The 21,555-nt window shown below is 37.3% G+C and overlaps 1 protein-coding gene across 2 annotated transcripts in view; it reads right to left on the bottom strand.

Moving 5' to 3' along the window:
• Positions 1 to 21,555, bottom strand: part of RNMT (RNA guanine-7 methyltransferase) — a 111,190-nt gene that overhangs the window by 81,150 nt on the left and 8,485 nt on the right. For both annotated transcript variants that reach the window (XM_064577935.1, XM_045887046.3), the window contains exons 4-8: positions 21,272 to 21,397; positions 18,877 to 18,992; positions 17,738 to 17,919; positions 17,056 to 17,220; positions 13,707 to 13,824 (exon numbers count right to left, since the gene is read on the bottom strand). In XM_064577935.1, coding sequence (XP_064434005.1) covers positions 13,707 to 13,824; positions 17,056 to 17,220; positions 17,738 to 17,919; positions 18,877 to 18,992; positions 21,272 to 21,397 — 707 coding nt within the window. The remainder of the gene's footprint in view (positions 1 to 13,706; positions 13,825 to 17,055; positions 17,221 to 17,737; positions 17,920 to 18,876; positions 18,993 to 21,271; positions 21,398 to 21,555) is intronic.

Raw genomic sequence — 21,555 nt, forward strand, 5'->3', positions numbered from 1 at the left:
AAATCAATCTGAAGACTGGTAAAACAAACTCTACAACTAAAGGTAGAGAAGAGGCCTCACTGAAGAAGGTAGGAAATGCAGAGACATGGTTTGGGAAAAACAGATTGTGGCCACTCTGGTGGGGAGGGAGCTGTAGTCGCTGAGAAGGGTGAGAAACGCACCAACACACAGGGGAGCATACAGGGAAAACAAATCCTCATAGTATTTGGCTTGCAAAGTGAGAGGGCCTGAATTTCATGAGTTCCTGCAACCAATGGGGCTTAAACCCTAGTCAGTGTGCGTGGTTCTAGGAGAGCACTCGGAGGAGGACATTCGGGCTGCTAATGGAGAAAAGGCAGGGCAAACAGCCTGCAGACATATAACATGGAAACAGCAATCTGAAGAATGCCTGGGGCACATAGTGGGAAGGTTAGTTGCTCATCTTGGGGCATGCCCCAGAGAGACAGCGATCAGAGACCCCCTCCAAGAATAAAGGAACTGGCTGGCACCATTTCCCTTCATGGTTCCTCAGCATAAACACCAGCCATTTGCAGGAACCAGTGCTCATAAACACTACCTAAATTGCTTAAGACAATCCCGACCCTGCCTCCACTCTGGTGGAATGGCCCTTCCCAGGCACCCTTGCCTCAGTCCCAGTGGTGGGCCCCCTTCCACAGAAGATGGGCCCAAACCCCTACCCACACATCTCCCTACCTAGGAGTTTTGCAGGGCCTTAGTTCAGGCAGCAGTGGCAAGAAGTCCCATTTCACAAGCAGACGAGAGCACACCTTGATAAAATACACATTCAAGCCAGGGAACAAACACTGCTCACAACAGGAAAAGACAGCCTCTACAGATGACTCGCCTAAAGGACAGAGAGACCAGATCACAACAGCAGAGCACACAAAGCACACAGACACTCCTGGACACACCAGGCCCTGGGGACCAAGGGGCACTACACGGCAGAGTACTACAGGACCTCTCTTCATATAGCCATTTCCTCAAGAACAGGAGATGTAGCTAACTTTCCTAACACACAGAGACAAAAACAAAATGAGAAGACAGAGGAATTTGTCCCAAATGAAAGAACAGGACAAGGCCATGGCTGGAGATCTAAGAGAAACAGATATAAGCACACACTTGATGGAGAATTTAAAGTAATGATCATAAGGATAGTCACCTGACTTGAGAAAAGAATGGAGGACATCAGTGAGACCATTAACACAGATAAGGAATAACACAGAGATAAAGGGCTTGAAAAATGAAATGAGAAACATGCTTGATGGAATGAACAGCAGGCTGAAAGAAGCAGAGGAACAAATTAATGACCAGAAGACAGAGTAATGGAAAATAATCGAGCTGAACAAAAGAGGGGAAAAAAAAAGAAATATATAAAAAAAGAATAAACTTAGGGAACTCAGTGACCCCATCAAACATAATAACATTCATATCACAGGAGTCCCAGGACAGGAAATGGGGCAGATAATTTATCTGAAGAAATAATAGCTGAAAACTTCCCTACTCTGGGGAAGGAAGCAGATATGCAGATCCAGGAGGCATGGAGAATCTCCATCAAAATCAACCAAAGCAGATCCACACCAAGACATGCTGTAATTACATTTGCAAAATACAGTAATAAAGAAAAAATATTAAAAGCAGCAGGAGAAATGAAGTCATTAACTTAGAAGGGAAAACCCATAAGGCTAGCAGGAGATTTTTCAACAGAAACTTTGCAAGCCAGAAAGGAGTGGAATGACATACTGAAAGTACTAAATGGGAAAAATCGGCACCCAAGAATACTCTACCTAGCAAGGCTATCATTAAGAACAGAAGGAGAGATTAAAGAGTCTCCCAGACAAACAAAACTAAAGGAGTCTGTGACCACTAAACCAGCCTTACAAGAAATATTAAAGGGGACTCTTGGAGTGGAAAGGAAAGACCAAAAATGAAAGAATGAAAGTAGAAGACACAAAAGCAATAAAAATGAATGTTTCTGTAAAAACTCAGTCAAGGAACTCACAAAATAAAAGGATATGAAATAGGACACAAGATACCTAAAACCTGGGGAGAAGAGGAGTAAAGAATGGGTTCAAACTTAAACAACCATTAAATTAATACAGAACCTATATGCAGAAGATGTTATATACACACCTAGCGGTAATCACAAGTCAAAAACCACTAATATGCAAGGAATAAAGAGAAAGAAATCCAAATATATCACTAAAGAAAACCAGCAAACCATGAAAGAAGGAGAAGAAAGGATCAGGGAAAATCTGAAACAACCACAAAACAAGTAATAAAATGGCAATAAATACCTATCTATCAATAATTACTTTGAATGGAAATGGACTAAACATTCTAATCAAAAGACACAGGGTGACAGAACGGATAAAAAACAAGACCCATCTATATGCCACATACAAGAGATTCATTTTAGACGAAGAACACCTACAGATTGAAAATGAGAGGATGGAGGGTCATCTGGGTGGCACAGTCCATTGAGCGTCTGACTCTTGGTTTCGGCTCAGGTCATGATCTTGGGGTCCTGGGATCAAGCCCAGCCTCAGGATCCACACTCAGCATGGAGTCTGCTTGGGATTCTCTCTCCCTCTCCCTCTGCCCCTCCCTGCCACTCATTCTCTCTCACTCTCAGTAAATAAATGAATAGATCTTAAAAAATAAAAAGTGAGGAGACAGAGAAACTTTTATCATGCAAATGGATGTCAAAAGACAGTGAGGGTAATAACAGTACTTATATCACACAAAATACATTTTAAAACAAAGACTGTAACAAGAGACCAAGAAGGGCAGTAGATAATAATAAAGGGGATAATCCAACAAGAAGTTATAACAATTGTAAATATTTAGGCCCCCAACATGGGCACACCCAAATACATAAAACAGTAACAAACATAAAGGAACTCATTGATAATAATACAATAATAGGTTACTTTAACACCCCACTTATATCAATGGACAGATCATCTAAACAGAAAATCAACAAGGAAACAATGGCTATGAATAACACACTGGACCAGATGGATTTAACAGATATACTCAGAACATTCTATCCTAAAACAGCAGAATACACATTCTCTTCAAGTGTACACGGAACATTCTCCAGAATAGACCACACATTAGGCCACAAAACAAGCCTCAACAAATTTAAAAAGATCAAAGTCATACTATGCATCTTTTCTGACCACAATGCTATGAAACCAGAAGTCAACCACAAGAAAAACTCTGGAAAGACCACAAATACAGGGAAGTTAAATAACCTGCTACTAAACAATGAATGGGTCACCCAGGAAATAGAAGAAGAAATAAAAAAAGTACATGGAAACAAATGAAAATGAACATACAACAGTCTAAAACCTTTGGAATGCAGCAAAAGCGGTTCTAAGAGGGAAGCTTATAGCAATTCAGGCCTACCTCAAGAAGAAAAATCTCAAATAAACAACCCAACCTTACACCTAAAGGACCTAGAGAAAGAACAACAAAGGAACATAAAATCAGCAGAAGGAAGGAAATAATAAAGATCAGAGCAGAAATAAATGATGTAGAAACTAAAAAAAAAAAACGAACAAAAAGCAATGAAACTAGGAGTTGGTTCCTTGAAAAAAATCAATAAAATTGATAAACCTCTAGCCAGACTCATCAAGAAAGAAAAAGGACCCAAATAAATAGAATCACAAATGAGGAAGGCAAAAAATAACACCAAACACCATAGAAATACAAACAATTATAAGAGAACATTATGAAAAACTATATGCCAACAAATTGGACAACTCAGAAGAAATGGATAAATTCCTAGAAACATACAACCTACCAAAACTGAAAAAAGAAGAAATAGAAAATTTGAACAGACTGATAACCTGCAAAGAAACTAAATCAGTAATCAAAAAACTCCCAAAAAACAAAAGTCCAGGACAGATGGCTCCCATGCAAATTCTATTAAACATTTAAAGAAGAGTTATATCTATCCTTCTTAAACTATTCCAAAAAACAGAAAAGGAAGGAAACTTCCAAATTCATTCTACGAGGCCTGCATTGCCCTGATACCAAAACCAGATAAAGATACCACAAAAAAAAAAAAAAAAAAAAAAGAACTACAGGCTGGTATCTCTGATGAACATAGATGAAAAAATCCTCAACAAAATACAGGCAAACCAAGTTCAACAGTACATTTAAAAAAACCATTCACCAGGATCAAGTGGGATTTATTCCTGGGCTGTAAGGGTGGTTCAGTATTCCTGAATCAGTTCTGATACATTACATCAATAAGTGAAAGGATAAGAAACATATGATCATTTCAACAGATGCAGGAAAGGCATCTGACAAACTACAACATCCACTCATGCTAAAAACCCTCAACGAAGTAGGTTTAGAGGGAACCTACCTCAACAGAATAAAGGTCATATATGAAAACCCAAAGCCAACATCATCCTTAATGGGGAAAACTGAAAGCCTTTCCCCTCAGAGCTCAGGAACAAAACAAGGATGTCCACTCTCACCATTTTTATTCAGCATAGTACTATAAATCCTAGCCACAGCAATCAGACAACAAAAAGAAATAAAAGGCATCCAAATCACTAAGGAAGAAGTACAACAAGAAACAGACTTTTAATTATAGAAAACAAATGGATGGTTACCAGAGGGGAGGTGGGTGCGCAGGATGGGTAAAACAATGGATGGGGATTAAGGAGTGCACTTGTCCTAATGAGCACTCAGTGACTGAAATGAAAACTTAAAAAAAAAAAAAGTACAGATGAAAAACTTGAGTCAAAAGAGAACCCTGTGAGTTCAAGAAGATATGGAAAATAAGAGAGGAGCAAGATGGCAGAGGAGTAGGAGATCTGGATTTCGTCTGGTCCCAGGAATTCAGCTGGATAGGAATCAAACCATTCTAAACACCTACAAACTCAACAGGAGATTGAAGAAAATAGCAGCAACAACTCTCTGAACAGAAAAGCAACCACTTTCTGGAAGGTAGGACATGCCGAGAAGTGAATCCGAGGCGATATTCGGGAGGATAGACCGCGGGGGAGGGGGCTTCCGTCAGCCATTTCTGGCAAGTGATAGAGCAGCGGAGCACAAAATTGGAACTTTTAGAAGTCGGCTCCGCTGAGGAACATTGCTCCAGTGGCTAAGCAGGGGGTGGAACCCTTGCTTGGACAGTGTGGTCTCAGGACCCTCTGGGTCACAGAAAGACCAGGGGTGCCTGAGTGCGCAAATTTCCCAAGTATCGGAGCAGGGAAGCCGGCTGCAGAGACAGAGCCGAGGAGTGGACTCTCAGCTTGGGGTTGCCATAAACCATGATCCTCGGCAGAGTCGGGCCACTGCTCTTCCAGCAGGGACCCAACAAGCGGCAGATCTGGGGAGACTCCCCTTCCTCCCCCAGGAGGAGTGGCACGGGAGTGCACCGCAGGATTCTGTTGGGTTTGGAGACTACACATGGGGCCGGGTGCCAGAGATAGAAATGCTCAGTCACAGGCCGGGTGAGCACAGAGTGTGGCCAGAGACTGGGGAGACGGGAGTGATTGACTGCTTTTCTCTAGGGGCTCACTGAGGAGTGGGAACCCTAGTTCTCGGCTCCTCCAGGGCGGAGACTGGGAGACTGCCATTTTCACTCTCGTTCTCCAAAGCTGTACGGAAAGCTTGCAGGGAACAAAAGCTCCCAAGAGCAAACCAGAGCAGATTACTCAGCCGGACCCCGGCAAGGGCAGGGCAATTCTGCCTCCAGCAACAGGCCCCACCCCCAGAAGATGAGTGAGAACAGCTAGCCAAGACCAAGTTTACCAATCAATAAGAACGGCAGAACTCCAGCGCTAGGGGAATACTGCAGGTAGAATCCATGGCTTTCTTCCCATGATTCTCTAGTCTTTCAAAGTTAATTTTTTAACTTTTTTTTTTAATTTTTCTTTTTCCCTTTTTTCAACCAATATCAATCTCTTTTTAAAAAAATATTTTTTATTTTTCATTTTTAGAGACATATTCTATCCCTTCATAGTAGTTACCCTTATTTTTGGTGTGTGTGTATATATATATATATATATATATATATATATATATATATATATATATATATATATATATAGATGTTCTCTCTTTAAAATTTTGGGATACAGTTTCTTCTAACAGACCAAGATATACCCTAAATCTCTAGTGTATGGCTTTGTTCTAGTCTCCTGCCTGATCACATTCACTCCTTTTTTATTTAACTCCTCTTCTTTCATTTTTCAACCAACTTATCATTTTATAAAATCTTTTAAAATTTTCATCTTTACAGTCATATTCCATCCGTTCATATTAGCCCTTATTGTTGTACATATATGAGTTTTTCTTTAAAATTTCGGGAGACACTTTCTTCTAACAGACCAAAATATGCCCAAAATCTAGTGTGTGGCACTGATCTATGCACCAGCCTGATCATATTTGATCATATTCTTCTTTGTTTTGTTTTTTGTTTTTTATCATTTTTTCTTTTTTATTTCTTTGCCTTCCTTTTCCCTCGGTTTCAGGTCTTTTCTGATTTGTTTAGTGTATATTTCCTGGGGATGTTGTTACCCTGTTAGCATTTTGTTCTCTCATTCATCTATTCTCCGCTGGACAAAATGACAAGACGGAAAAAATCACCTCAAAAAAAAGAACAAGAGGCAGTACTGACTGTCAGGGACCTAACCAATACGGACATTAGTAAGATGTTGGAACTAGAGTTCAATGATGATTTTAAAGATACTAGCTGGGCTTGAAAAAAGCATGGAAGTTATTAGAGAAACGCTTTCTGGAGAAATAAAAGAATGAAAATCTAACCAAGTCAAAATCAAAAAGGCTATTAATGAGGTGCAATCAAAAATGGGGGCTCTAACTGCTAGGATAAATGAGGCAGAAGAGAGAACTAGTGATATAGGAGACCAAATGACAGAAAATAAAGAAGCTGAGAAAAGGAGAGATAAACAACTACTGGATCACGAGGGCAGTATTCGAGATATAAGCGATACCATAAAACAAAACAACATTAGAATAATTGGGATCCCAGAAGAAGAAGAGAGAGAGGGGCAGAAGATATATTGGAGCAAATTATAGCAGAGAACTTCCCTAATTTGGGGAAGGAAACAGGCATCAAAATCCAGGAAGCACAGAGAACCCCTCTCAAAATCAGTAAAAATAGGTCAACACCCCGACATCTAAGAGTAAAACTTATGAGTCTCAGAGACAAAGAGAAAATCCTGAAAGCAGCTCAGGAGAAGAGATCTGTAACCTACAATGGCAGAAACATTAGACTGGCAACAGACCTATCCACAGAGACCTGACAGCCCAGAAAGGACTGGCAGGATATATTCAGAGCACTAAATGAGAAAAATATGCAGCCAAGAATACTCTATCCAGCTAGGCTGTCATTGAAAATAGAAGGAGAGAGAAAAAGCTTCCAGGACAAACAAAAACTAAAGGAATTTGCAAACACAAAACCAGCCCTACGAGAAATCTTGAAAGGGGTCCTCTAAGCAAAGAGAGAGCCTAAAAGCAACATAGACCAGAAAGGAACACAGACAATATACACTAACAGTCACCTTACAGGCAATACAATGGCACTAAATTCCTATCTTTCCATAGTTACCCTGAATGTAAATGAGCTAAATGCCCCATTCAAAAGACAGGCTATCAGATTGGATAAAAAAACAAGACCCATTGATATGCTGTCTGCAAGAGACTCATTTTAGAACCAAAGACACCCCCAGATTGAAAGTGAGGGGGTGGAAAACCATTTACCATGCTAATAGATACCAAAAGAAAGCTGGGGTGGCAATCCTTATACCAGATTAATTAGATTTTTAAACCAAAGACGGTAATAAGAGATGAGGAAGGACACTATATCCTATTTAAAGGGTCTATCCAACAAGAAGATCTAACAATTGTAAATATCTATGCCCCTAACATGGGTGCAGCCAGTTATATAAGCCAATTAATAACAAAAGCAGAGAAACACATTGAGAACAATACAATAGTGGGGGACTTTAACATCCCCCTCACTGAAATGGACAGATCATTTAAGCAAAAGGTGAACAAGGAAATAAAGACTTTAAATGACACACTGGACCAAATGGACTTCACAGATATATTCAGAACATTCCATCCCAAAGCAACAGAATACACATTCTTCTCTAGTGCCCATGGAACATTCTCCACATTCTAGGTCACAAATCAGGTCTCAACCGGTACCAAAAGATTGGGAAACTTTTGGGAACATTCCCTATTTTCAGACCACAATGCTTTGAAACTAGAACTCAATCACAAGAGGAAAGTCGGAAAGAACTCAAGTACATGGAGGCTAAAGAGCATCCCACTAAAGAATGAATGGGTCAACCAGGAATTTAAGAATTAAAAAATTCATGGAAACAAACGAAAATAAAACACAACTGTTCAAAATCTTTGGGATACAGCAAAGGCAGTCCTAAGAGGAAAGTATATAGCAATACAAGCCTTTCTCAAGAAACAAGAAAGGTCTCAAGTACACAATCTAACCCTACACCTAAAGGAGCTGGAGGAAGAACAGCAAATGAAGCCTAAACCCAGCAGGAGAAGAGAAATAATAAAGAACAGAGCAGAAATCAATGAAATAGAAACCAAAAGAACACTAGACCACATCAACGAAACTAGGAGCTGGTTCTTTGAAAGAATCAACAAGATTGATAAACCCCTGGCCAGACTTATCAAAAAGAGCAGAGAAATGACCCAAATCAAGAAAATCATGAATGAAAGAGGAGAGATCACAACCAACTCCAAAGAAATACAAACAATTATAAGAACATATTATGAGCAACTCTATGCCAGCAAATTAGATATCCTGGAAGAAATGGATGCATTCCTAGAGATGTATCAACTACCAAAACCAAACAAGGAAGAAATTGAAAATCTGAACAGACATATAACCACTAAGGAAATTGAAGTAGTCATCAAAAATCTCCCAACAAACAAAAGGCTAGGTCCAGATGGCTTCCCAGGGGAATTCTACCAAACACTGAACGAAGAATTAATACCTATTCTTCTGAAACTGTTCCATAAAATAGAAATGGAAGGGAAACTTCTAAACTCGTTTTATGAGGCCAGCATTACCTTGATCCCAAAACCAGACAAAGACCCCATCAAAAAGGAGAATTACAGACCAATATCCTTGATGAACATGGATGCAAAAATTCTCACCAAAATACTAGCCAATAGGATCCAACAGTACATTAAAAGGATTAATCACCACGACCAAGTGGGATTTATCCCTGGGCTGCAAGGTTGGTTCAACATCCGCAAATCAATCAATGTGATACATTACATTAATAAAAGAAATAACAAGAACCATATAATCCTCTCAATAGATGCAGAAAAAGCATTTGACAAAGTACAGCATCCTTTCTTGATCAAAACTCTTCAGAGTATAGGCATAGAGGGTACATACCTCAATATCATAAAAGTCATCTATGAAAACCCACACTGAATATCATTCTCAATGGGGAAAAACTGAGCGCTTTCCCCCTAAGGTCAGGAACATGGCAGGGATGTCCAATATCGCCACTGCTATTCAACATAGAATTGAAGTCCTAGCCACAGCAATCAGACAACAGAAAGAAATCAAAGGCATCCAAATCGGCAAAGAAGTCAAACTCTCAGTCTGCAGATGATATGATACTTCATGTGGAAAACCCAAAAAACTCCACCCCAAAACTGCTAGAACTCATACAGGAATTCAGTAAAGTGGCAGGATATAAAATCAATGCACAGAAATCAGTGGCATTCCTGTACACCAGCAAGACAGAAGAAAGAGAAATTAAGGAGTCGATCCCATTTACAACTGCACCCAAAACCATAAGATACCTATGAATAAATCTAAACAAAGAGGCAAAGAATCTGTACCAGAAAATTATAAAATACTCATGAAAGAAATTGAGGAAGACACAAAGAAATGGAAAAACGTTCCATGCTCATGGATTGGAAGAACAAATATTGTGAAGATGTCCATGCTACCTAGAGCAATCTACACATTCAATGCAACCCCCATCAAACTACCATCCACTTTTTTCATAGAAATCGAACAAATAATCCTAAAATTTGTATGGAACCAGAAGAGACCCCAAATAGCCAGAGGAATGTTGAAAAAGAAAAGCAAAGCTGGTAGCATCACAATTCTGGACTTCCAGCTCTATTACAAGGCTGTCATCATCAAGACAGCATGGTACTGGCACAAAAACAGACACATAGATCAATGGAATAGAATAGAGAGCCCAGAAATAGACCCTCAACTCTATGGTCAACTAATCTTCGACAAAGCAGGAAAGAATGTCCAATGGAACAAAGACAGTCTCTTCAACAAATGGTGTTGGGAAAATTGGACAGCCACATGCAGAAGAATGAAACTGGACCATTTCCTTACACCACACACAAAAAAAGACTCCAAATGGTGAAAGACCTCAATGTGAGACAGAAGTCCATCAAAACCCTAAAGGAGAACACAGGCAGCAACCTCTTTGACTTCAGCCACAGCAACTTCTTCCTAGAAACATCACCAAAGGCAAGGGAAGCAAGGGCAAAAATGAAATATTGGGACCTCATCAAGATAAAAAGCTTTTGCGACAGAATGGGAGAAGATATTTGCAAATGACACATCAGATAAAGGGCTAGTATCCAAAATCTATAAAGAACTTATGAAACTCAACACCCAAAGAACAAATAATCCAATCAAGAAATGGGCAAAAGACATGAACAGACATTTTTCCAAAGACATCCAAATGGCCAACAGACACATCAAAAAGTGCTCAACATCACTCAGCATCAGGGATATCCAAATCAAAACTTCAATGAGGTATCACCTCACACCAGTCAGAATGGCTAAAATTAACAAGTCAGGAAATGACAGATGTTGGTGGGGATGCAGAGAAAGGGGAATCCTCCTACACTGTTGGTGGGAATGCAAGCTGGTGGAGCCACTTTGGAAAAGAGTATGTAGGTTCCTCAAAAAGTTGAAAATAGAGCTACCTACGATCCAGGAATTGCACTACTTGGTATTTACTCCAAAGATACAAATGTAGGGATTTGAAGGAGTACGTGCACCCTGTTGTTCATAGCAGCAATGTTCACAATAGCCGAACTGTGGAAAGAGCCAAGATGTCCATCAACAGATGAATGGATAAAGAAGACGTGGTATATATATACAATGGAATATTATGCAGCCATCAAAAGGAATGAAAACTTGCCATTTGCAACGATGTGGATGGAACTGGAGGGTGTTATGCTGAGCGAAATAAGTCTATCAGAGAAAGACATGTATCATATGACCTCATTGATATGAGGAATTCTTAATCTCAGGAAACAAACTGAAGGTTGGTGGAGCGGTGGGGAGTGGGAGGGAAGGGGTGGCTGGGTGATAGACATTGGGGAGTGTATGTGCTATGGTGAGCACTGTGAAGTGTGTAAGACTGTTGAATCACAGAGCTGTACCTCTGAAACAAATAATACATTACATGTTAAGAAAAAGAAAGGAATATAGCAGGAGGGGAAGAATGAAGGGGGGGAAATCGGAGGGGGAGACGAACCATGAGAGACGATGGACTCTGACAAACAAACTGAGAGTTCTAGAGGGAAGGGCAGTGGGAGGACGGGTTGGCCTGGTGATGGCTATTGAACAGGGCACGTTCTGCATGGAGCACTGGCTGTTGTAGACAAGCGGTGAGTCATCAAACACTACATCAAAAACTAATGATGTAATGTATGGTGATTAACATAACATAAAAAAAAAGATAAGGAAAATAATCCAGCCTCCAAATTATTATGGGCAATCTCCATATTTTTCACACACACACACACACACACACACACACACAGCTTTGTTTTTAAGGCTATGTTGGCCAAATGTTTATTCAGATTACCTCAAGCACTACTTTTAATCCATTTCAAGTAGCATCCCCTTATCTATGAAGTGCCCTGCTCTGTAATACATGTAAATCAAAACAGAATGAATTACATAGAATACTTAATATTTTTAACAACCATCTACTTTACAAAGGTTATATGTTCTTTGCAATTCCTTTGTCTTTTTATAGCAAACCAGCTAGCAAGGAACCACTTTAAACCTAGATCTTCCTGATGAATTTTTAAGAAAATGATCCAGAAATGCCTACTTCGCTATCTTCTCTTTTCTCTTGCTTTATATGTATCCTACAGTAAGCTCAGATATTAGAAATTTAGCTGTCTGTTTAAGTACATGTTTTTGTACATGCAAAGCACCAAGGATGACAACCTACACGCATGTGTGTGTGTGGTGATTTGTACACACACTTTTTCTAGTTTTTTCTTCTCCCTCAAAATAAAAACAAGCTTCTCCTGCTAATATAAAGCAAATACAAATATTCTTAATTCTAAAATATAGGAAATACAACTAATGAAGAATGTAACATTTTAGTGGTTTCAAAAGATAATTTAGGATTTAAAAAGGACCCTTCCAGTCCAAATTGGGAAAGTTGTATGGATGCAACTTTTGTTTAAAAACCACCTATAAAAACTAAAGAAAATATGAAGGTTAATAGCTTTGTGACCTTGAACAAGTCATGTATCCTCTCTGGGCCTCATACTTCCCATTTTAAAATATGGAAGGTGACTGTTTTGCCTACTTTGTGGGGTAATTAGCAAATTAAATAAGTATATGCTTAAAGTAGTTTAAAAAATATTCTAAGTTGAATGAACTCTCTAAAGAAGTTTAATGATCATTTGATTAATATGACTGTGTTGATCAAGAATAAAAATGGGGCGCCTGGGTGGCTCAGTTGGTTAAGCGACTGCCTTTGGCTCAGGTCATGATCCTGGAGTCCCAGGATCGAGTCCCGCATCGGGCTCCCTGCTCAGCAGGGAGTCTGCTTCTCCCTCTGACCCTCCCCCCTCTCATGTGCTTCCTCTCATTCTCTCTCAAATAAATAAATAAAATCTTTAAAAAAAAAAAAAAGAATAAAAATGTTCACTATTTTAGACTTAATTAAATACTGAAAATGGACATAAGGAAAACAAACTAGTCAATGGCTATCCACTATATTTAAAACTTGTATAGAAGCTGTCATTGCTGCAATTAGGAAGGAGTCCAGAAGCAGGTCCCAGCAACAATATGGCCTAAAAGACCAGAATCTTGCTAGGTAGTCAGCAAAGAACAAAATTAGTCATGGTATGAGCTCATCTTAGACCCTGGCCAGGAAGATTTTAAATTACTAATGTGTAAAGAAAGGGCAATATTGTGAAGAAGCAGTGCAATTATGTACCCCAGGGGACATTTGGTAATACTGTCAGGAGTCATTTTTGGCTGTCACAACTGGGGGCAGGGGTGCTACTAAAATCTAGTGCATAGAGGACAGAGATGTTGTTGAATAGAACGGCCCCTCACAACAAAAAAATTAAAGTCCCAAATGCCAACAGTCCTGAGGTTAAGAAATTCTATTAAAAAGGCGTACTATCTAGAAAATAGAATTTGATGATAGCACCACTCATTCATTCATTCATTCATTCATTTCCTGAGTACCCACCAAGGAAAGGTTCTGTAATGAGCTCTGTCCTAGGTGCTGAAGAGTCTAGAGTGGTTCAAAATAATCTGTGTGATTTATATAAATATTGAGCATCTATACAGCCTTAAAAGGAATCTCAGAAACAGTCAAGCAAGTTTACGAAGATGTGGAATATTTATACCTTTTCTAAATACCTACCTCCAGGGCCTGCATTCGTTTTAACAGCATTTTATTTTCGTTGTTCTTAATCTTTTCTTCATAGAATTCCAGAAATGTTTTTTTGTAGACTAGTTTCATATTGTACTTCTTCGCCATTCTGTCCAAAACAGATTACTTAATGAAAACATTTCCAAAATATTTATAATTCCTCTAAAGTTTACTTTCACACAACAGTGACAATGTCTGGGCATCACCAAAAAAGCTATCATTATAAATTCACAACACGATGATACAAAATGAATGAAGAGTAACATACCAGTAATTACATCTATACATAACATGCATCCTAAATCTCAATGAGTCACAGGAAACTCTATTACTGTAACAAATAGGTCAGGAAGTAAAACGAAAGGCTATGAGATGGGGATGAATAGCTATAAGGAACACTTTTCTATTAATTCCATTTTATTTAACTTGATCCCTCACAGTGGCATTAAAAACAGCTGCCATTCCTTCTTAAAATACTCTCTTTCATCTCTTGGGTTTTCTGGCAAGATACACTATTAATTTTTATACCACATCTTGGGCTGCTTCTTCGCAATTTTACAAATTTCTTTTACCCAACTTCTAAATTTTAATATTCTGAAGAGTTTGGCCCAGAGCATTACTCATTTTCCCTTCCCTGACTTCACACAGCATGCCAACAGCTATCTGTAGCTCAGCTCTCTCGTCACACTCACTTACTCCACTGCTTCCTAGAAATCTCCACCAGGATGTGTCACAGGTATTCTCTACCTTCCCAAATCAAGGCTGAACCCCACTAGATTGTTCTGCCAATCTTTGCTATTTCAGTAAATCTATCTAATGATTCATGCCAGAAACCTCAGAGTCCTCCATGCCACCATCCTCTTCCCAATGTTCCACACACCACTACGTCCTCTGTTTACTTAAAAATGTTCTTCAAATAGTTCTTCTTAACCCTTCGTTGGCCACCATCTTGCTTTAATTACCACCACCACTCAGCTATACTACTTCGCTTGTTTCCTTACTTTCATTCTTACTCCCCCTCAACGAATTTTCCAACTGCAGCCAGACTGAGCTTTCAAAAAATACATACATGTCACTTCCCTCATCTACACCCTTCACTGGCTTTCTAGCACACTTAATAGGACACAATTCAAAAGTCTTTTGCATGGCCTCTAATGCAGTCATCTATAAAGAAATGGTTCCTTGAAGCGCCTGGCTGGCTGTCCATGCAACCATACAGCATGTGACTTGATCTCCAGGTCATGAGTTCAAGCCCCACACTGGGCATAGAGCTTAATAATAAAATAATAATAATAATAATAATAATGCTGCCTCATCTTGAGCCACTTGGGCCCTGATTCCTTACAACCCACACAATGGTTTTCCTTCAACTCATTCACATATACTGCCCCTATACCTGGAACATTCTCCCTTCTAGTCTTCAATTGGTGAACTTCTTTTCATCCTTTAGATGTTGGCTTAAACATCACTTCTTCACAGATGGATTCCTTAAATACTCAGCTATATTAGCTCTCCTTGTTATACTGGTTTTTTTTTCCTACTGCATTTGCCAAAGTTTATAGTATCTGTATCTGTTGACAACATAAGGGGGCTGGGGATGATCTTAGGTAGCAGGTAAAGGAGGAGATGAAGGGAAACTAACTCTGAAAGGGTCGATGAGAAGGCCTATGAGGTGATAATGGGGAAAGGACAATGAAAAAGAAGATACCTGAGAGCCACTGGGATATATATGTAAGAGGCATATGTAAGGCAGTGCTCCCCATGATTTGAATTAGCCCTTCTTGGATAGACAACATGAGTAAAGAGTCTCTTTTATTCTAGGCAGTTCATTTTCTACCATAAGTCTCCAAAATAAGCCTTCAGAAATAAAATCAAGTTTTACACCTGAGAAATATCATAATTACAAAGAAGTAAGACTCAATTTGACCAATTTGAATAGGTTTGCCACATAACAGTTAATTATTTGTTCAGTTTCTTAATAAAAATGCAAAAGGGCATCTCAAAATCCTATGCATTTTCAGATCCTGTCTCATTGAACGTATAACTGTCTTACTAAATTATTTTTTTAAAAATTTAGATATTATAGTGATGACTTGTAACTTTACATGTGCATCACCATTAGGCAAATTAAGTAGAAAAGATTGCTAGTGCTTCCTAGCATTTAAAAAAACTTGCATTATGGGGCACCTGAGTGGTTCAGTTGGTTAAATGTCCAACTCCTGATTTTGGCTCAGGTCATGATCTCAGGGTCTGCACTTAGCTGGGAACCTGCTTGAGATTCTCTCTCACTCTGCCCCTCCTCCCCACCCCCGCCAATAAATAAATCTTAAAAAAAAAAAAAAAACTTTCATTATATCCTTTATCTTTTTGGGCCTACTCAAATTACCAACTTTGTTAACCAAAAACTAAACACATGTAATGACATATTAAAAACATTTAATTTCTCCTTTTATAAAGGTAAAGAGCAGAAACATTTCATAGAAGTTTACTAATGTTAAGGGGAAAAATGATTTAAATTTTTAAATGTTATAGTTTATTGTATAAAATTTTTATATACTGTAGAATCCTAAAAGTCTTTTATCTATAATTTTATAACCTGACTGAGGCACAATTCAAATAATCACAAACTCAAAATAAGCAGCAAATAAAGCTCTTCTCTTTCCTCAGTTAACAAAAGACTTTTTAAAAGTAAGAAATCAAGTTTGGTCAACTGTGACATGGCCTTACGACTCTTCCATTTTCCCTCTCAGGGAAACCCTAAGACCCAGGGGTCTCATAAGGCCTTGAAGCCTTATCTGATGAAGCCTGGTATCCCAACTTTCCCTATGTCTGTAGTCTACTAGGACACCTAGAACCAGGTGCATGAGTGAATATATTCTTTTTGAATCAGGATTTTATTATCAACACTGCCTATGAGACACAGGCAAGTTCAAAGCTACAGTGAAATGTAAAACAACTTTTAATACCTATCCTCATCAAAGGAGGAGCTTTGCTTTATGAAGACTCATTTTATATTACCAAAGTTATTAACTCCTTAAAAAAAAACTTTCACTATTTGCAATGTCAGCTATTTTCTGCGACAAGATGAAGGCAACAGACTCCCTTTCTTACCTACAGGATAAAGTAATTCCAAGGATGAAAGAAAACTAAATAAGCAAGGCTATAAGAGGCTATGGCATAAGCCTGAATTTGAGGTTAGTTTTTTTTTTTTTTCTTTTTACAAGTCTATACTTTTTCTTTGGGTTCCATTTAAAATAAGGAATAAGCAGAAATACTAATTTTTTTTCTTTATTTCTCTTAAGGCATAAAGAGAAGAGTAACAGATTAATGACATTCTTACTCATTTAGCAATGGAAAATAGACCAAGAATTCAGGGACATCCACAACACCTTCCAAGTTGAAGTCATATTTGCAGCCAAATAAAGGATAATCTCCTTTCTTCTGAAACTTCACAGTATATATCTCATTCCCAAATGATTCTGTTTCCGAAGCTTCAAGGCGTCTTCTATTAAAGGTTATCCCCAAACCAAAATAAAAAGATTAAAGTTATTAGCTCAGACTTATTCTGATCAGATTATGCATGTGAAAAAACTACAGGATGCAATTTTTAAAAGATACCTGATCAGCTTTTTAACTGGATTTGAGCTACTTTTAAGAAGCAGTACATTAACAGATCATTAACAATCTCCCAACTAAAATTAGGCTGGAAATAGGTTTCACTATCATGACTACTGGCTAAGTCTTTGAGTATCTGATCTGGAGTTTGTGTAGCACTATAACCTCTGGCTGGATATAGCATCGATCTCCAATTTACCAGTAAAAATGTTTTAAAGATTCATCTGTAAATCTATCTTTTGACCTTAAATGTTGAATATCTACTCAAGTATATTATCAAAGTACTTCAGCCCTTATAAGATCAACATGACATGTTTTATAAACTCTATTTCTGATAAACATTTGCTACTTTAAAATAAGCTTAATTCTGAGTATCTTATAAACCACAATATATTAAAAGCACTTACATCAGTTCAAAGCTATTGGGAGTGGTACCAATAAAATAGCCTCCAGGGCTCAGTCTCTCACAAGCATTTCTGAGCATCATGTCAGCCTGCTCATAGGATTCAAATGAATAATGACAGACAAACTGACAACTGCAGATGTCAAAGCACGTTTCTGGGTCACGAAATTTGTTAATCAAAAGTTCCTGAAACAAAATTAAATATTAAAAAGGGTCAAGATTTTGAAGTTAACTACAATATAAAAACTTTTTACTAAGTTAATTTCTAGAATTAGGGTCCTTAAAATAAAAGTAGACATGCCTTCCCAACCACCTATCCTTTCTCTCATTATGTATAATGAGGTCCACAATGAAATGATCTTTTCTTTCTGGTTCAACAGAATTTGATTTCCATTTTCACAGTAATTTAAAAACTAGGATGAAATCATGTTTCAAAATCTATCAACCAAATATGACATTTAAAAGAGCTGATGCTTTTATTTGGCTTTACTTCAAAGCTAAAGTAAAATGTTGTCGAACAATAACTTTGATTAAAAAAAAAAAACACAAAGCTGGCCTTTGGGACACTTTTTAAAAGTGCAAAAGTGTTTTTAAAGGTTTCCAACATTCTAGCAGTATACTATCACTTTTCCATCTCACTTTCACAACTACAAACAAAACGTGTAGGATTAAAGATATCCCTAATAGTTTAATGAGCTAATGAGTCAGACAGAGCATTAAAGTTTAAGGTGAGATTTTCATTATTAAGTGCCTCCGTAGTTCTGTTTAACTTCATAGTTGTTAAGAAATTCAGAAACAAGTGGAAAGTACAAAACATCAAATCCTAATAAATTACAAGGTAAACAAAATGTAAATTCAGTTCTATTTTAAAATACTGGAAAATAAATCTTGTCTGAACAGAAAAGCAACAAATGATTTATAAAGTTCAAATTATTAAAAACAAAAAACTCCCAGAAGTACTCAGTGGGTCATTTAAGGAAATTTATCATTAATAGAATTTCTAGCTGAAACTCAAAGGACATGTCCTGAGATTTTTAGTGTTTCAAAGTACATTTTAAAAGAACTAACTGGTTTTTAAAATGCATTATTCACCCGAACTAAAAATATTAAACATAAATTGACAAACTGAAAAAAATTCTGTACCTTTGAACAATCAGCAGTTATAAATTCTGCATTGAAAATATATTCGTTATCACGACAACGATTTTTCATGTCCTCATACCGTTGCTGACACTGTTTGACAGAAACATCAGCAATATCTGGAAGGGGGACAGGAGTTAGTAACTGGCAACAAAGACCCACAGAGATAAAATGTAAATGCAAAGATGGCCCAAATCTAGACAATAATCCTAACTGATAAACTTTAGCATGAAATCTATCCTTAGTAAAAGCAAAAAGGTTCTATTTCCTTCAAAAGAAAGTATCTGTTCCAATGCAAATGCCTTATTATTTTTCAAAAGGATTAAAAGCTTTCTCAATAGGTACTGATAACAGAAAAGTTCTATCATGATTTTTAAATGCTTATTCCAAGTTAAAAGTAGAAAGTTTAGACTCCAATTTGAATTATAAAACTTAAACTATATGCCCAACTTTGAAAATATCAAGTTTATTTTTTCTTAATAAAAAGTTATTTGCTCTTTCCTGTGTTGAGATTTGCAATGATGGTACAAAAGCAACAGAAAGTAAAACTGGCACCTTATCATGAATACAAGGTAGTAGTGCACCAAATGATATAGGTAATACTTGATTGTTATCTTCTTCACCATTATAAACTAGCATGGGAAAAAAAAAAGAACCCAATTTCATTTAAAAATGTTCTTGATAAAGCAGTAAAACTTGATTTTATTAACTCTTGGCTCTTTTTCAATATTCTGTGTAATGAAATGGAAAGTAACAGAACATCTGTGCTACCTAACAAAGTCTAAACAGGACTGGTGTGACTGTGTTGTGAGCTGTACTAGCCACTTTTGTTCACAGACAAGTGTTTTCACTTGAAAGAACAACTGACAAACTGGTTATTCAGACTTTATAATTTGGCAGACATTTTCCTGAAAATGAACAAAGTGAGCCTCTCACTTCAAGAAAAATAAAAGACAGTATTTGTTACCAATGATAAAACTTGAGATTTCCAGTGAGAATTATAATTTGAAACACTTGCATCTACCACCATGGGCTGGGCATCTTCCCAATACTTAAAACTTTTCTGATTGGTGGTAACATTAAAAAAATGTGATTTCTTGATGTCAACATTTAGAAGATCTGCATAACTTTAGTGAAAGTTATTTTCCAAATATTACAAAATCTTGCAGGGCAAAAGATCCATTCAAAGCACAAGACAGACCAATGGATTTAAATATAACAGAATACAAAAATTTCACTGATACAGATTCAGATGCCACACTGTAACTACCTTTAAGGAACTACCACCTGTTGAGTTTGGATACAGTATGAAAGATGAATCTGCTCAATCATCCGAAAGGACTGTTAAAATAGACCTTCATTTTACAACTACTCATCAAATAACACATCTCAACACAGTGAATGCAGAAACAGGTGTGAAAACCCAGTTGTCTCCTATTATTCCACACTCTAAAGGTATTTGGAAAAATATTTTTCAAGTGCCAGTCTTCTCGCTAAACTTTATTTTTTAATGAATAAAAATATTTTTTTAATTCTCAATTTCTATAATCAATAGCTATAGCCACACACACAATAGCTTTCTGTGATCCTCAATCTTAAAAATAAGGGCATATAGTGTTCATAAAGCCAAAAAATTTGAGAAGTGCTAATTTAGGTCACTTCACAGGTGGTGCTATGCACTTCACCTCACTGGAAGAATATAACATCTGCTTGTCCCACTTTGGTGTTAAGGCTGACCAGTGGGTTCAGGTGCTTGATTCATTCAGTTATTAAATTCCTATCAACCTTTCTCACCTAATAGTTTTAGCAACTTTTTATGATTGTTGCTTAGATCTATTATTTCATCACGGGTGGAAAATAGTGATTTTCATCATTCCTACTGCACTTATTCATTTTGATTTTTTAATAGAGTGGAATTTCCCTTTTTAACCATTTGGTCACCTTGAAGTACAGTTCACATAGGATAAGGAACATACCCCAATCCTTAATTTATGAATTTCAGAACGACAAGTAAGTTTCCTAGCAACCTCCAAGGGTGAACAATGAGTTTTTTTCCTTTATTTGATATATTTTGATCCACTGAAATCACTATTCTTTTTCATAATGAAACTGTCTTATCTTTGGCCAGTGGAAGTTTCAAGGTTGTGCTTTAGACATGACTCTATCTTTGATTACTTCCTTCCTTTTAGGGAGGACAAGTTATCCCAGCCTTATTAACTACATTATGTAATACCATCAGTAAAGTCTCAAAACTCATTAAAAAAAACACAAATCTCACACATAGCCCCAGATACCTTCTTATAAGATATTTTAGTGTCATGTGATACTGAGATTCTGTTATTTTCCAATTACCTGATTGATCACAAATTATTCTTGCCCATGTCATTACTTATCTTACCTGTACAAACTAGCTTGTTAATTCTTCCCTTTTTCCACTTGAGCAAATCTCCACCTTTACCACATCCCAGGTCCAAAACAGTGATATCACGTTTTTTTTTCTGTCGTACCTTTTCTAAAAATTCCCCTAAAAGAAATATAATAATAAATTACTATTTCTCCATTTTTCCTATAGCATAAACTGTTATACGTAATAACCTACTGACACCTGACACTTCCTATAAACTATTACATGTTCATTTATGTAATTAATTCATAACTTTTGGGGAACATTTCAAAATATGA

Source organism: Mirounga angustirostris, unplaced genomic scaffold (genome assembly GCF_029215605.1).
Source record: "Mirounga angustirostris isolate CCGP_5_RB_7025 unplaced genomic scaffold, mMirAng1.0.hap1 SCAF_14, whole genome shotgun sequence".
NCBI classification, from domain to species: domain Eukaryota; kingdom Metazoa; phylum Chordata; class Mammalia; order Carnivora; family Phocidae; genus Mirounga; species Mirounga angustirostris.